This window comes from Hippoglossus hippoglossus, chromosome 1 (genome assembly GCF_009819705.1).
Source record: "Hippoglossus hippoglossus isolate fHipHip1 chromosome 1, fHipHip1.pri, whole genome shotgun sequence".
NCBI lineage: Eukaryota > Metazoa > Chordata > Actinopteri > Pleuronectiformes > Pleuronectidae > Hippoglossus > Hippoglossus hippoglossus.
Window position 1 is genome coordinate 28,893,416 of NC_047151.1, and position 12,700 is coordinate 28,906,115.

General features: G+C 44.5%; 4 protein-coding genes across 5 annotated transcripts; all 4 read right to left on the reverse strand.

Annotated features, from left to right (window-relative positions):
* On the reverse strand, positions 1 to 1,751 carry LOC117764620 (lysozyme C, milk isozyme). The gene is made up of 5 exons (XM_034590558.1): positions 1,417 to 1,751; positions 846 to 1,013; positions 646 to 709; positions 270 to 314; positions 1 to 190 (listed from the first exon to the last, which is right to left on the reverse strand). Exons 1-5 carry the CDS (start codon positions 1,565 to 1,567, stop codon positions 109 to 111), a joined length of 510 nt encoding a protein of 169 aa, XP_034446449.1. The 5' UTR covers positions 1,568 to 1,751; the 3' UTR covers positions 1 to 108.
* A 1,282-nt stretch (positions 1,752 to 3,033) lies between these two features.
* LOC117764652 (lysozyme C-like) lies at positions 3,034 to 4,814 on the reverse strand. 2 transcript variants are annotated; one of them, XM_034590613.1, is made up of 4 exons: positions 4,754 to 4,814; positions 3,989 to 4,154; positions 3,824 to 3,884; positions 3,034 to 3,284 (listed from the first exon to the last, which is right to left on the reverse strand). In XM_034590613.1, exons 1-4 carry the CDS (start codon positions 4,781 to 4,783, stop codon positions 3,212 to 3,214), a joined length of 330 nt encoding a protein of 109 aa, XP_034446504.1. In that variant the 5' UTR covers positions 4,784 to 4,814; the 3' UTR covers positions 3,034 to 3,211. The 2 variants fall into 2 exon arrangements, with proteins under 2 accessions (XP_034446504.1, XP_034446495.1); XM_034590604.1 differs by lacking the exon at positions 4,754 to 4,814 and adding an exon at positions 4,224 to 4,468 and having other exon boundaries at positions 3,989 to 4,133.
* Positions 4,783 to 7,666, reverse strand: LOC117767270 (sporozoite surface protein 2-like). Its single transcript, XM_034594777.1, has 4 exons — positions 7,440 to 7,666; positions 6,331 to 6,497; positions 5,283 to 5,542; positions 4,783 to 5,178 (listed from the first exon to the last, which is right to left on the reverse strand). The coding sequence occupies exons 2-4, from the start codon at positions 6,488 to 6,490 to the stop codon at positions 4,783 to 4,785; spliced, it is 816 nt and encodes a 271-aa protein (XP_034450668.1). The 5' UTR covers positions 6,491 to 6,497; positions 7,440 to 7,666.
* Positions 7,667 to 10,724: 3,058 nt separating this feature from the next.
* Positions 10,725 to 11,761, reverse strand: LOC117764722 (uncharacterized protein C1orf100-like). The gene is made up of 3 exons (XM_034590729.1): positions 11,622 to 11,761; positions 11,430 to 11,513; positions 10,725 to 10,996 (listed from the first exon to the last, which is right to left on the reverse strand). Exons 1-3 carry the CDS (start codon positions 11,696 to 11,698, stop codon positions 10,810 to 10,812), a joined length of 348 nt encoding a protein of 115 aa, XP_034446620.1. The 5' UTR covers positions 11,699 to 11,761; the 3' UTR covers positions 10,725 to 10,809.
* Positions 11,762 to 12,700: the final 939 nt, after the last annotated feature.

The following is a 12,700-nucleotide window of genomic DNA, read 5'->3' on the forward strand; positions in this document are numbered from 1 at the left end:
CAGGATTCACTGTTTATTCTACTTTATTATACTTTACATTCCAATATTATCATAGACAAAAAAGTGCTGCAATTAGTGAAACATGTTTTTCTTTGTATTGGTGATGAATCAGTTTGCTGAGCGACACTCAGAGAAGTAATCGCTGGGTTTCTTTTCTATGCACTCCCGGTGGAGGAGGATCATTTTGGCCCTGCAAAGAAACACGAGAGATGAACCGACTGCACCGATCAGGATGAAGTGCAAACAGATGAAGATGCACAGTAACTTACATCATTCCCACCTCCTCCCAGTGCGGCGCCAGGAATCCCAGTTTACTGTGGAAATATTATAATAAACACTTTTATTTTGAGCTGAAGAGACATTCACTTCACATGATTCAACTTTTTAGAAATTAACAATATTTGTATTTTGATAAATTCACTGCGGGAGAAGCAGTATTTGCATTTTGAAGAACTTTTTTGTGGGAGAATCTAAAAGATAATCCGTCCTGTCCATGTAGGTTAATTGGTTTAAAAATCATGCATGTACATTTCAAAACAGCGTGATAGACAATGTAAACACAGCAAATCCTAAAATGCAGTTATCCATCGAGGACAAAGAAATGGAAAAGCTGTCTGACACCCTGCGATCAGAAAGTGAACTTACATGAGGTCGATCAAGGTCTCCAACAAACAGTCGATGTCATCGCTTATGTCGCTGTCGAGCAAGTCTGCGGAGACAAGGGAACAGTTCGCTGGTTAGTAGCTGTGTTCAGCTGACGTCTGTAGAACTGCTCCTTTGGGCTGTTTGGGGCGAGCTGACCCAGGAACACTGTGTTGAGTCTGAAAGTCAAACACGAAACTCACCCGTGCAGCTTTTACTACATTTGTTGAGAGATGGAGTTTTGCCGTCGCTGCAGATCAGGTGATCGCTGAGCTGGAAGATCCCGTATAACGTCCAGGTTGTGCTGTCGACCTTCTTCTCCTTCACCGCACTGGTGTTGAATCCAGAGGTCAGCGCCACATAACAGACGACTGAAGGCGAGGCAGAGACGACAAATGTCAAAGTTCTCTAATATCTTAGTGAGTAGAAAGATGAGGTTTCTAACTCGTGACCGACGTGAAACTGGAAGATACAAATATCTCAGGATGAAGAAGACGGAGACGCCAACTTGAGAGAATCAGATGTTGTTGCACCGTGTTCTCGACAACGTCACTGAGGTTGATTAAGTTTATTAATATTGGACACGTGTTCAAATTCAACGCTGAACTTCCTCGGACCATTAACGACACACATGTCCAGTGTATTGTTAATGCTCCTTTAATTTATCCAAGAAATAACATAACATAACATACACCTGTAATATTAATGTGGAAGTAGTGGATTACATTAAAACAAGATTTTAGCTTCTAAGTGACGGGAACAACCAGCTCTTACTTCTGGCCTGCATCTCCAGGCTGTCTCCCAGACCTGGATTTCCCAGGTGGTCGATCGCCTCCTCCAGTTGTTCCTTCAGTTGACACTTGGTCAGGATGGTGCATTGGGCCAGACCACAGCCGACCAGCAGAAACACCAGCAGCTCCTTCATCTTCACTCCGCTGTCGTCTCTGAGAGGACGCCTGGTGTGTGTGTGTCTGCAGAGCTAACAAACCACAGAGGAACCTGCGTCTTTTGTTGTGCTGGGATAAAGGCCGCTCCCCTGGCGCCCGGAAACTCCCATCACCTGGGTTCAGGTTTCCGAGCTGTGAGGAGGTTGATGGGGTGGAGGCAGGAAAACGATCCGTCCACCTGAAAACATCTTTTCTCATTTCCAGGCGACGCCTCGGTCCTGTTGAAAAGAGACGAACCCACGTCACCGCCACACATTCATCACTCCAGAGGATTTGGTGTCAGCACAGTGTGACACCGAGGAATTCAATATGTGTGTTTTCATTGTGTCTGTGTACTCGTTTGTGTTTCCTCTTCAGTGTGTGTGTGTGTGTGTGTGTGTGTGTGTGTGTGTGTGTGTGTGTGTGTGTGTGTGTGTGTGTGTGTGTGTGTGTGTGTGTGTGAGGCCAGTGGCTATCATGTTAAAGCCAACACAAAAAGAAGCAGAGCAAGGAAACAGGAAGATGAAAGCTGAGCTGGAGAAAACATCCTTTTTCTTCAGGGTTTCATACAAAAACTGTTGCAGAGATTGAGAGAGGAGAAGAAATAAAAATCTAAAAAAGGTTATTGTCATCGCAGAAATGCAAAATACCATCATTTTGAGGTACTGCTGAATAAATATTGTGTAGTGCCCGTTGTAAACTATTCTAAACTGAGCTGATTGTCACCGGAAGTCAAGACCTGCTGCTGGACTCAGTCCTCAGAACCTGAAGTCAAGACCTGCTGCTGGACTCAGTCCTCAGAACCTGAAGTCAAGACCTGCAGCTGGACTCAGTCCTCAGAACCTGAAGTAGAGACCTGCTGCTGGACTCAGTCCACAGAACCTGAAATCAAGACCTGCTGCTGGACTCAGTCCTCAGAACCTGAAGTAGAGACCTGCTGCTGGACTCAGTCCACAGAACCTGAAGTCAAGACCTGCTGCTGGACTCAGTCCTCAGAACCTGAAGTCAAGACCTGCTGCTGGACTCAGTCCTCAGAACCTGAAGTAAAGACCTGCTGCTGGACTCAGTCCTCAGAACCTGAAGTCAAGACCTGCTGCTGGACTCAGTCCACAGAACCTGAAGTAGAGACGTGCTGCTGGACTCAGTCCACAGAACCTGAAGTAGAGACCTGCTGCTGGACTCAGTCCACAGAACCTGAAGTCAAGACCTGCTGCTGGACTCAGTCCACAGAACCTGAAGTAGAGACCTGCTGCTGGACTCAGTCCACAGAACCTGAAGTAGAGACCTGCTGCTGGACTCAGTCCTCAGAACCTGAAGTAGAGACGTGCTGCTGGACTCAGTCCACAGAACCTGAAGTGAGGAGCAGTTGTGAGCGTTGTCGTGGAGGTTCTGTCGTCATGATGAGTCCTGTGTTCTGTACCAGTTCAAACACTCGTCAGTGTCACTATGGAAACGCTCTCAAACATTAACCGTAGAGTAAAAGATGTTTATTGAGAAAAGCAGCAGACACATCATCACTTTAACTTTTACACTGAGAATTGATTAATGACAGTAAAAGTATAAAAAGCTCCACATAGATGAGCATCTGGTTTAAAGAGCAGGAGCTAAACGGTTGTTGGTGTGAATCCTCCACCGACGGCTGCTCACTGACATTCCTTGAGGAAGTTGTAGGATTTGTAACCACGGCAGCTGCGAGAGGCTTTCCTCACCAACTCCCTGTTTGTAGAGAAGAGACAGTTTGTTCCATCAGTTTGTCAGCAACACACACATATCTACATTTTTATTATTTTACATTTATTACACTTCAACTATGTATGGTTCATTCTTATGTTTGTACCACAGACTGAAAAAAGATGGACGACGCAACAGCTCCCAAAAACAGTGAAGGCAAAATGTCCTGATTGACCCCTAGTGGCTGGTTACAGTAGAGGTTATAAACCCTTGTCCTCCATGTTAGTAGATGAGACATGGACCTCAGTAAAAAAAAGTTATTATAGAGACAAACAATATCAAGTAACGTTTGGTTTTAGTTATTTGATGATGTAAAAATGAGCTGAGACACCATGAGGACCGGGGATTTGTCGAGCGCGTCGGTCGGACCTTGAAACCTCAAACGCTGCAGCACAGACGCTGACTCTAAACTACGTCGTCACCACAAGAGGGCAGCGTTCCTATCTGAGATATTTTGGCTTCATTTCTGGACAGTGGGAAGAGGCGGAGTTCATCTTTATTTACAGGCTGCGATCTGAACTTACCGCCAGTAACGAGACTTGACCAAGCATTTGATGTCGTCCTTAATGTCGTCATCGGTGAAGGCTTCAGGGGAAAACGAGTCACAGTTATTGATTTGCAAAATGTTTAATTCCTGTAATTATCGATGAAGACTCTTTTCTCTGTGATTCTCTGTGATGAAGACTCACCTGTGCAGCTCGTGTTGCACCTGTTTTTGGACAAACGGTAACCTGAATCACAGAAGTGGATGTCCGACAGCTGGAACAGTCCATAGAGCCCGAAGGACGGACGAAGGGCTCTCTTCCTACGTTCTCCACCTTCCTCAACGTCCACCTCATCCTCGTCCCCTTTTGGGCCGTCTTCCTCCTCAACGTCCACCTCATCCTCTTCCCCTTTTGGGCCGTCTTCCTCCTCAACGTCCACCTCATCCTCTTCCCCTTTTGGGCCGTCTTCCTCCTCAACGTCCACCTCATCCTCGTCCCCTTTTGGGCCGTCTTCCTCCTCAACGTCTTCCTCCTCATCCTCGTCCCCTTTTGGGCCGTCTTCCTCCTCAACGTCTTCCTCCTCATCCTCGTCCCCTTTTGGGCCGTCTTCCTCCTCAACGTCTTCCTCCTCATCCTCGTCCTCTTTTGGGCCGTCTTCCTCCTCAACGTCTTCCTCCTCATCCTCGTCCCCTTTTGGGCCGTCTTCCTCCTCAACGTCTTCCTCCTCATCCTCGTCCCCTTTTGGGCCGTCTTCCTCCTCAACGTCCACCTCATCCTCGTCCCCTTTTGGGCCGTCTTCCTCCTCAACGTCCACCTCATCCTCGTCCTCTTTTTGGCCGTCTTCCTCCTCAACGTCCACCTCATCCTCGTCCCCTTTTGGGCCGTCTTCCTCCTCAACGTCTTCCTCCTCATCCTCGTCCCCTTTTGGGCCGTCTTCCTCCTCAACGTCCACCTCATCCTCGTCTTCTTTTTGGCTGTCTTCCTCCTCAGTGTCCTCATTACCCATCATGCTGTTGTCTTGCTCCTCTTCGACCTCGTGTTCTTCGTCTCTCATTGGTTCCTCGAGGCTCTCTGACGAGTCTGCCGCCCCCTTTTGTCTGGAGATAACCGTTGTTTCGGTTGGTTGGACTGGTTTGGTTGGTGTGGTTGGTTGGACTGGTTTGGTTGGTGTGGTTGGTTGGACTGGTTTGGTTGGTTGGACTGGTTTGGTTGGTCTGGTTGGTTGGACTGGTTTGGTTGGTGTGGTTGGTTGGACTGGTTTGGTTGGTCTGGTTGGTTGGACTGGTTTGGTTGGTCTGGTTGGTTTGACTGGTTTGGTTGGTCTGGTTGGTTGGACTGGTTTGGTTGGTTTGGTTGGTCTGGTTGGTTGGACTGGTTTGGTTGGTCTGGTTGGCCTGGTTGGTTGGACTGGTTTGGTTGGTCTGATTGGTTTGACTGGTTTGGTTGGTCTGGTTGGTTGGACTGGTTTGGTTGGTTTGGTTGGTCTGGTTGGTTGGACTGGTTTGGTTGGTCTGGTTGGCCTGGTTGGTTGGACTGGTTTGGTTGGTCTGGTTGGTTGGACTGGTTTGGTTGGTCTGGTTGGCCTGGTTGGTTGGACTGGTTTGGTTGGTCTGGTTGGTTGGACTGGTTTGGTTGGTCTGGTTGGTTGGACTGGTTTGGTTGGTCTGGTTGGGGGCTTGGCTGTCGTAGTTTTGCGTTTGCCAAACACCTTGACCAGAGCCGTGTCCAGACACGATCTCCTGGTCGCTTCACAGACAACTGCAGCGAATCAGTCGTGCAAACAGACGACAGGAAGCAAAAAAAGATTGATATTGAATTTCTTTCTAGATACAAGTGCATGTACAATTGTGACTATTGGATTATTAAAAATTAAAAGTTAGCCCCTGAAGAACTCTAAGTTCAGACAAATGAGACACTACAACAGGAGGCTAGAAGTGGGGGGGCTGAGGGGGCTGCAGCTCCTCCAACTGGTGGGAGGCCGCAACTACGAGGAAAATAAGTTTTCAAAACCAAATTTTCATTTAATCAACCATTTTGAATATAAATATTTGATTTAATTTCAGACATGACCTGAAAGGATTGTGGATTTTGGTCTAAAAATATTCTTTCTTATGCTCTAAAGACAAGTTTGCAGATTGTTTGCTTTTCTAAAACTGGTATAAAATATTGTTGGTCATTAAATTTAATAGGAATAATCATTATATTAGATGAGGATTAAGATTAAGATTCCTTTATTGGTAATAGACCTATAAAGCTTGACCCGAGCTCAACCCTGCAGCCAGACTCAAACAGACGTTCAAGGCATCTTTCCATCTGCATCTTTTTGTGCTAAATCTCTAGGTGCTTAAAATCTATATTTCATCCCTTTTTTTCATTTTGTATTAATTGATCACGTCTTTGGGGTAATTTTCTTTGCCTCTTCAGTCGCTTTGCATCCTTTATGGTTATTTTATTGTATGTGTTTTCATTTGGCACCTCTCCTTTACCATCTCGTCTTGTGGTCTTCTTTTACTTTATCCACTTTGAACAACTCTCCTGAACCTCACCTATTGCCAAGATTCTCTCCTTGTGTTGTTGAAGCCGTTTGGGCAGGACCAGCGCCTCCTCCAGTTCGTCCTTCAGCTCGCATTTGTCGACGGTGCGGCCCTCGGACAGACTGGGCACCATGAGGGCCACAGCCACCACCACCATCAGTCCCAGCTTCATATCAGCTCTGTAGGCATTAAGGGGGGGGGGGGGTAAAACAGTGCTCTGCATGTTAGTGGTCGGGTCACTTCATGGGCCTCAACCGATGCAACCATTTCTTTTATTGGTGTAGTTTCCATTCAAATAACCAACAGGGTTCAGCTCCCAGTAAACAGGGCCCTCTAGTGGTGAGAGCGCTGTAAAGCAGGTTCTCAGATGAGCCGCAGGTTAAACACGTTCACGTCGTCATTTATCAGCACTATATACATTACATCTGAATATACAAGTTATCTTCTGTTTTATATACTGTGTGTGTTTTATATACTGTCATACAATGCACAGATTTTTACAAACTCTTAATTTTATACTTTTACCTGTATTTTGTTTTTTCTATTTATTGATATTCTCTTGGTCTTTATATTTCTATTCTTGGCTGGAGCGACTGTAACTGAACATAATTTCTGCCCTGGCATCAATTCAGTATTTCTGATTCTGATTCTGAATATAAAAAATTAATAAACAGTTTAAATCAAACTATAATGTAGTTATAGATATAAAGATAATGTTTATGTAGTGTATATAGTGCACAATATTTGTCAAAAATTACAACTTATTTTTTAGAAATGGTTTTATAAAAGTGAAAAGGCAGAGAACAAGTGGATTCGTCTTAATCCATCACCGAATATCTAGAAATCTAGATGTTTTTGAGGATATGTATTTAAAAAATATATTCACAGAAACACGCTTAAAGAACAACTCTAATAATATTTGTATTGTCATAATTATCTACACACAACAATTTACACAATGTAATTTATGTCCCAATCAGATTTACTAAACAAACTGATTCTCTCTCACATTAAAACACATCTATCATCATTTAATTTATTTCATTTAACTTAAATAAAAATAACGTAAATATCAAACATCTGACGGACCAGTTGAAATAAAAGATTTAAAAGTTTCTCACCACGTTGTCGTTCTTCAGCCGTTGAGGTTTTCTCTTCTGGGAGTTTGTCCCCTGAGACGTCTGGAGACGAGTGACGGGGTTTATAGACGACCTCCACCACTGGACCAGCCGGTTTCACTGCTTCAACATGAGTAAGACAATCTGAACTATGCACAAAGTTTGTGATGAACTGAGGAACCAGGAGAGTGACTCTGTCAGGGGCCAAACCTTTCACGCTAACTCTCGCAGGTGTCAGATTATAAATGTGGCCGCCATCTTGGAGGAAAGTTTTCCTCATTACATAAAACAACAATGTGGGAATAAGCAACAAGTGGACCCACTGATCGTTTGGCCTTTTTACAGAAGAGAATAAGACTGTAAAAATGTGTTTTGCTATGTTGTGTTGTGTTGTGTTGTGTTGTGTTGTGTTATGCATATGCAAGCAGCAGGTAGAATAAGATTTTTGAACAGATGAATAAACAGTTGTTGTATTTGTTCTGAGACCATGAGCGGGTCCATGTTGGGTCAGATGCCAGCGAGCGGCGCGTTTGTCAGGGTTATTTTCTGCTGGGTCACAATCCAAACACACAAACACAAACACAGTGTCAGGGAGACTGGTCGGAAGAGGTCGCAGGGAAACTCCGGTTTCACAGGTTTTAGATGACACGGCGTTCGGTTTAAGAAAAGAAGGTTTGAAACTCAACTTCTTCTCATAAAACAACTACTTCTCCTCTTTAAAAGAACGACTCCAACACAAGTCTGCAGGAATCTGTTCTATGAGCTGAACAACACGTCAGGAACACTTGAGAAACTGTTACCCAAGAGAAAATGATTTATTTTATCAGTTAGGGACAGTGGTGATGGATCAACGGAGAAAATGCTGCGGTGTAGATTAAAGTTTTTAAAAGGCAACCTGAAATAAAATGGAATAAATAAAATGACTTGTCATATAATATCTATCTATGGCAGATACACACACAGTTTATACATCGACACTAACTGTTTAGCAAACCCATGATTAAAACACTGCATCCATTAAAAAGATAAGATAAATTAAGATAATCCTTTAATAGTCCCACAGTCTTACAGCAGCAGGAGTCAAATAGACATCAGCGAGAAGTAAGTAACATATAGACAGAGATAATGACAACTTCAATGTCTCATGACATCTTCTGTTCTTCTCCTGTTCTCTGTGTCTCGGTTGTTTGGACCAAATGAAGGAGGATGTGATCAGATCAGATCTCAGGTGTCACATGTTTGAGTGTCACATGTAAAATGAGGCTAAGACAAAGTTCCACCTCTGTGTTATGTCCTGTGACTTTGTGCAGAATCCTCCCTGTGTTTGCTCTCTGTTCACAGTCTGTGTGGAGCAGTGAGACCAACAGGCCTCAGTGTGACACCACACGGAGGTCACAGAGTTCACGATGCTGCAACATGCTCATGTCACGTGAAGACGTTTTCACCTTCAGGCTCATTTTACACTTCATCAAAGTGACTGCTTCACCTGTTTCCATCTCCTCCCCCTCAGCACTGTCGTACCTGGGCCTCTCACAGCAACGCCTGGAGACGTTCCACCTGAAACCAGCCGCGTGGTTAAAGTGAGTCTGATGTGTGAGTGAACGTCTGTTCTGTGTAGCTCTGGTGAGTGGGTTCCATCTCCTGTGAGAAGAACTGACTGAGAGTCAGCTTCAACTGTCACAACCAGCTCCAGGTGAAGAGTGAAGCTGAACTGAGATCAGTTCAAAACACTCTGAAGTTATTAAAAAACAGAGTTTATCTCCAAGATTCAGCAGGAAACTGTTAAAACATGAAGAGTTGTGAACAGTTTGGTGGATTTGTTGCAGCAGCAGCTCTTCAGGGTTCAGGAAGCAGAGGATCATGGGTAATATGCATCTATCTGTGCGTTCACATGCTCCTCTGAACGTTTCCTGAGCTGTGAAGTCGATGATCTGACCTCGTTCACGTGCTTTAACATCTGAATGTGGAAGAAAAAACAAAGTGATGTTTTTATGTGTTGAAATATTTACATAAAACAAAGAGCAAGGAAGAAGGATCCGGTCTGAAATCATTCAAACCGTCTGTCGTGGAGAAGAAGTGAAGGTGGAGCTTGTGAGAGATGAACAAACAGGCTGAAGTGACAGACGTTCACATCAGAAGCTTTTTAGATCCGACTGGAACATTCTGTTCGTTTGGTTTCAAGCGATGACGTCAGCAACTTGTGTGTCAAGATTCTTGTCGACTCTCCGAGTTGTTGTTCTGACTTGAGACCACGTGAACACACAATAAGTGCTTTTTGTGTCCCACACTGCCAGCGGCTCAGTGTCTCCCCCATGGACACTTTGGCACAGGGACAGGGTTCGATCCACCAACCTTCTGGTTAGTGGACGACCCGCTCTACCTCCTGAGCCACAGACGCCGAACTCAGCACTCATATACTTAATGACTTTACAAAAATAAAAGTCTGAAAGTCGTTCATGAGGCAGATAATAGCAGAAAGAATCTGGTTCCTCTGGTTCCACCTGCTGAAGAATCGTATATTAGCTGCTTCCTTTTTTCAGTTGTGTGTATTCATGTTTTAAATTCCTAAATTGTCAAATAGCTGAATGTGAAGGATTCATGATAATTATATTTGACAGTTAATCATTAACACAATGTCCTGAGGAGGGAAATGTCGCCTGTTCAGCAGAAAGTCTTTCCAGCTGGAGATGAACCAGTCAGCTGAGCTCAGACCTGTGGACCCGGGTGTTTCCCCTTCAGTCTGATCCTAAGAACACGCCATGCACATGTATGACACGAAAACAGGTTCTGCAGCTGTTACAGGCACGAGCAGAAAACACGTGTGTCACACTTCCTGTCCACTTGTTGTTTCAAAACCAGAAACTAAAAAGCTGATGAAATTCTCTCAAGGTGAAGAAGAGGTTTTCAGAGCTTCCCTCCTTATCTCCTTTAACTTAGGATACTCTGAACCATCCTTTGTTTAAGGAAATAAGATCGTCCCACAATTCCTTGCAGCAGCAACATTAACAACAACTTTATTTGTATATTGACGTCATTCTGTGGACTGATCCAAGAGAATCTCAGAGTCTCTTTTCCTTCACCTCGTGATGTTTCTCCATCGAGGTCAAAGAAGAGACTTCGACCACAGTCAACATCTGGTCTTTGTGTCATTGATGTACTGCAGTAGCGTCATTTTGCCCCAAGTTGGCGCTGTTATCTACAGAGTCCATTGAGTCCCGACAGGTGATGTCTTCTGATCTCGTGAGCATGTGATTCGTTTATGTAAAATGAATCTGCCTCTGGAATGAGGTCAGAAGCAGACAGACGCCATGTTGGAGGAAACTCAGCTGGACTTCATTTTCACTTGAAACCATTCTGGGAGTGATTTTGAGCGTCAGTGAGGAAAGAGAGGGGACTGATGACCGAACTCCTCCTGGTAGGTCGTCTGAAGGGGGCGCTGTTTGGGGACGGCTGGACTGTGACGGAGGACAGTCAGTGCTCTGAGGGTCCGGATGTCAAAACTCTGCTGATGCTGATGGTTTGGAGACTCGTCATGAGACTTTCCACTGTGAAGACGATACCTGAAACACGGGGATAAAAACAAAACCGATATTTTATTTTCAGGATAATTACTTTATGTTTTCACCTCTGTCTGTTGGTCTGTAAGCAAGATTACTCAAAACCCAGGTGACGGATGGTGGAAGGAAAAGGTCTGAGTCAGGAAAGAACTTGGATCCAGGACATTTTTACCTCTTTCCTTAGCATTTTGAAATAGGACGTGTCTTCAACTGATATCTATGAGTGTGTAATTTGCTGCAGCTCTAACGAAGCTAAATCATGCTACTGTGCAGCTGCATGTGAAACCTCTGCACGATCATTTAATCGCTGTAATCCTGCAGATTCCAGACTCTTAGCGTCCTTCACACCTTGTGAATTGTTGGTAGAATACAGGAAGAAGATACTTATGACACATTACGGGTTTTGAATCTCCTGCATCAGAGCTCCTTTTCTTACCCACAGTCCTTTGCGTGGACAGTGTGGACTCGGCCCAGCTGCCCTGGATACAAGCCCTGAGCGTCTCTGCCCTGACGCGACGTCCTGCAGGGAAAAGGAACACAAAGTTTGATGTCCTTCTGGATATATTCACTTCTAACTGCATTTCTTCATTGTGTTACTGAAGTAAACGATCTGAGCTCTTTTACTCACTGCGGTTTTAACAGGTTTGATCCGTCTCCAGACTCTCTGAACTCATGCAGCCTCACAGCGACACCAGATCCTGCCATCACTGACCGCTGCAGTCCGAGTCACAACCAGACCTGGTCCAGAGAGGATCCAGAGCCAGAGAGGAACCACACCCAGAGAGGATCCAGAGCCAGAGAGGATCCACTCCTAGAGAGGATCCAGAGCCAGAGAGGATACAGAGCCAGAGAGGATCCAGAGCCAGAGAGGATCCAGAGCCAGAGAGGATCCAGAGCCAGAGAGGATCCACTCCGAGAGAGGATCCAGATCCAGAGGGAATTCAGACCCAGAGAGGATCCAGAGCCAGAGAGATCCAGACAGGATCCAGAAAGAATAACAGATCCTGTGGATTAACACAGATGCTGATTAAACCTTTAATATTTTTCTGATCACTACATTAAACAGTCAGAACTTTTACATGTGCAGATTTTCACAAAAGGAATTGACTTTGCTCAATTGTCCTCATGTCTACATCATGTCTGCAGATAATGTTTGATACTGTACCTGCAGATGAGTCACATGTCCCCTCTGCTGACCTGGAGTCAGTCTCGAGTCCTGTTTTAGAAACTTGCTCTTGAGTCTTTTTGAATAAATGTGTTTGATTCTCTCCACCTGCACTAATCTTATTGACGTGTGCGTCCTCGTCCCATGTGTCCACCACATATGATCTGTGCAGGACACATTCAGGACAGAGAACTCGACACTGTGACGACAGAGAGAACTGACACCGGTAACCATGATCTCTCTTCCTCTTTCTTCCTCAGTTCACTTCAGTTCAGATGGATTCATCCGGACTGAGTGAAGACTGACATTAACTTACTTAAATTAAATTCCCTTTTAGTTATTCTACACTGGCTGAAGTTAAACATATTCACTGTGTATGTGGGCTTTATTTTAAAAATATTATAAATATCATTTTACTGTTACTGCAAATAAAACTGTCAGAAATCTACATTCGTTGATGCAATTAACCACAACGAGCGTCTTTTTTCATTATGAGCGATTTGATAGTTTTTATTTGTGAATGAAGACGAGTGTGTCTCACT

Coding starts and splice junctions, on each gene's coding strand:
- LOC117764620 (XM_034590558.1), bottom strand. CDS start 1,567: ATGAAGGAGCTGCTGGTGTTTCTGCTGGTCGGCTGTGGTCTGGCCCAA. Junction 1,014..1,416: donor CCTGGAGATGCAGGCCAGAA/GTAAGAGCTGGT, acceptor CCTCGCCTTCAG/TCGTCTGTTATGTGGCGCTG. Junction 315..645: donor GAGACCTTGATCGACCTCAT/GTAAGTTCACTT, acceptor ATATTTCCACAG/TAAACTGGGATTCCTGGCGC.
- LOC117764652 (XM_034590604.1), bottom strand. CDS start 4,465: ATGAGGAGGAAGACGTTGAGGAGGAAGACGGCCCAAAAGAGGACGAGG. Junction 4,134..4,223: donor CAAAAGGGGAAGAGGATGAG/GTGGACGTTGAG, acceptor GACGAGGATGAG/GTGGACGTTGAGGAAGGTGG. Junction 3,885..3,988: donor GTGCAACACGAGCTGCACAG/GTGAGTCTTCAT, acceptor TTTCCCCTGAAG/CCTTCACCGATGACGACATT.
- LOC117767270 (XM_034594777.1), bottom strand. CDS start 6,490: ATGAAGCTGGGACTGATGGTGGTGGTGGCTGTGGCCCTCATGGTGCCC. Junction 5,543..6,330: donor GGAGAGAATCTTGGCAATAG/GTGAGGTTCAGG, acceptor GATTCGCTGCAG/TTGTCTGTGAAGCGACCAGG. Junction 5,179..5,282: donor CAACCAGACCAACCAAACCA/GTCCAACCAACC, acceptor CCAACCAACCAG/GCCAACCAGACCAACCAAAC.
- LOC117764722 (XM_034590729.1), bottom strand. CDS start 11,698: ATGGCAGGATCTGGTGTCGCTGTGAGGCTGCATGAGTTCAGAGAGTCT. Junction 11,514..11,621: donor TCAAACCTGTTAAAACCGCA/GTGAGTAAAAGA, acceptor TTTTCCCTGCAG/GACGTCGCGTCAGGGCAGAG. Junction 10,997..11,429: donor GTCCACGCAAAGGACTGTGG/GTAAGAAAAGGA, acceptor CCCGTGTTTCAG/GTATCGTCTTCACAGTGGAA.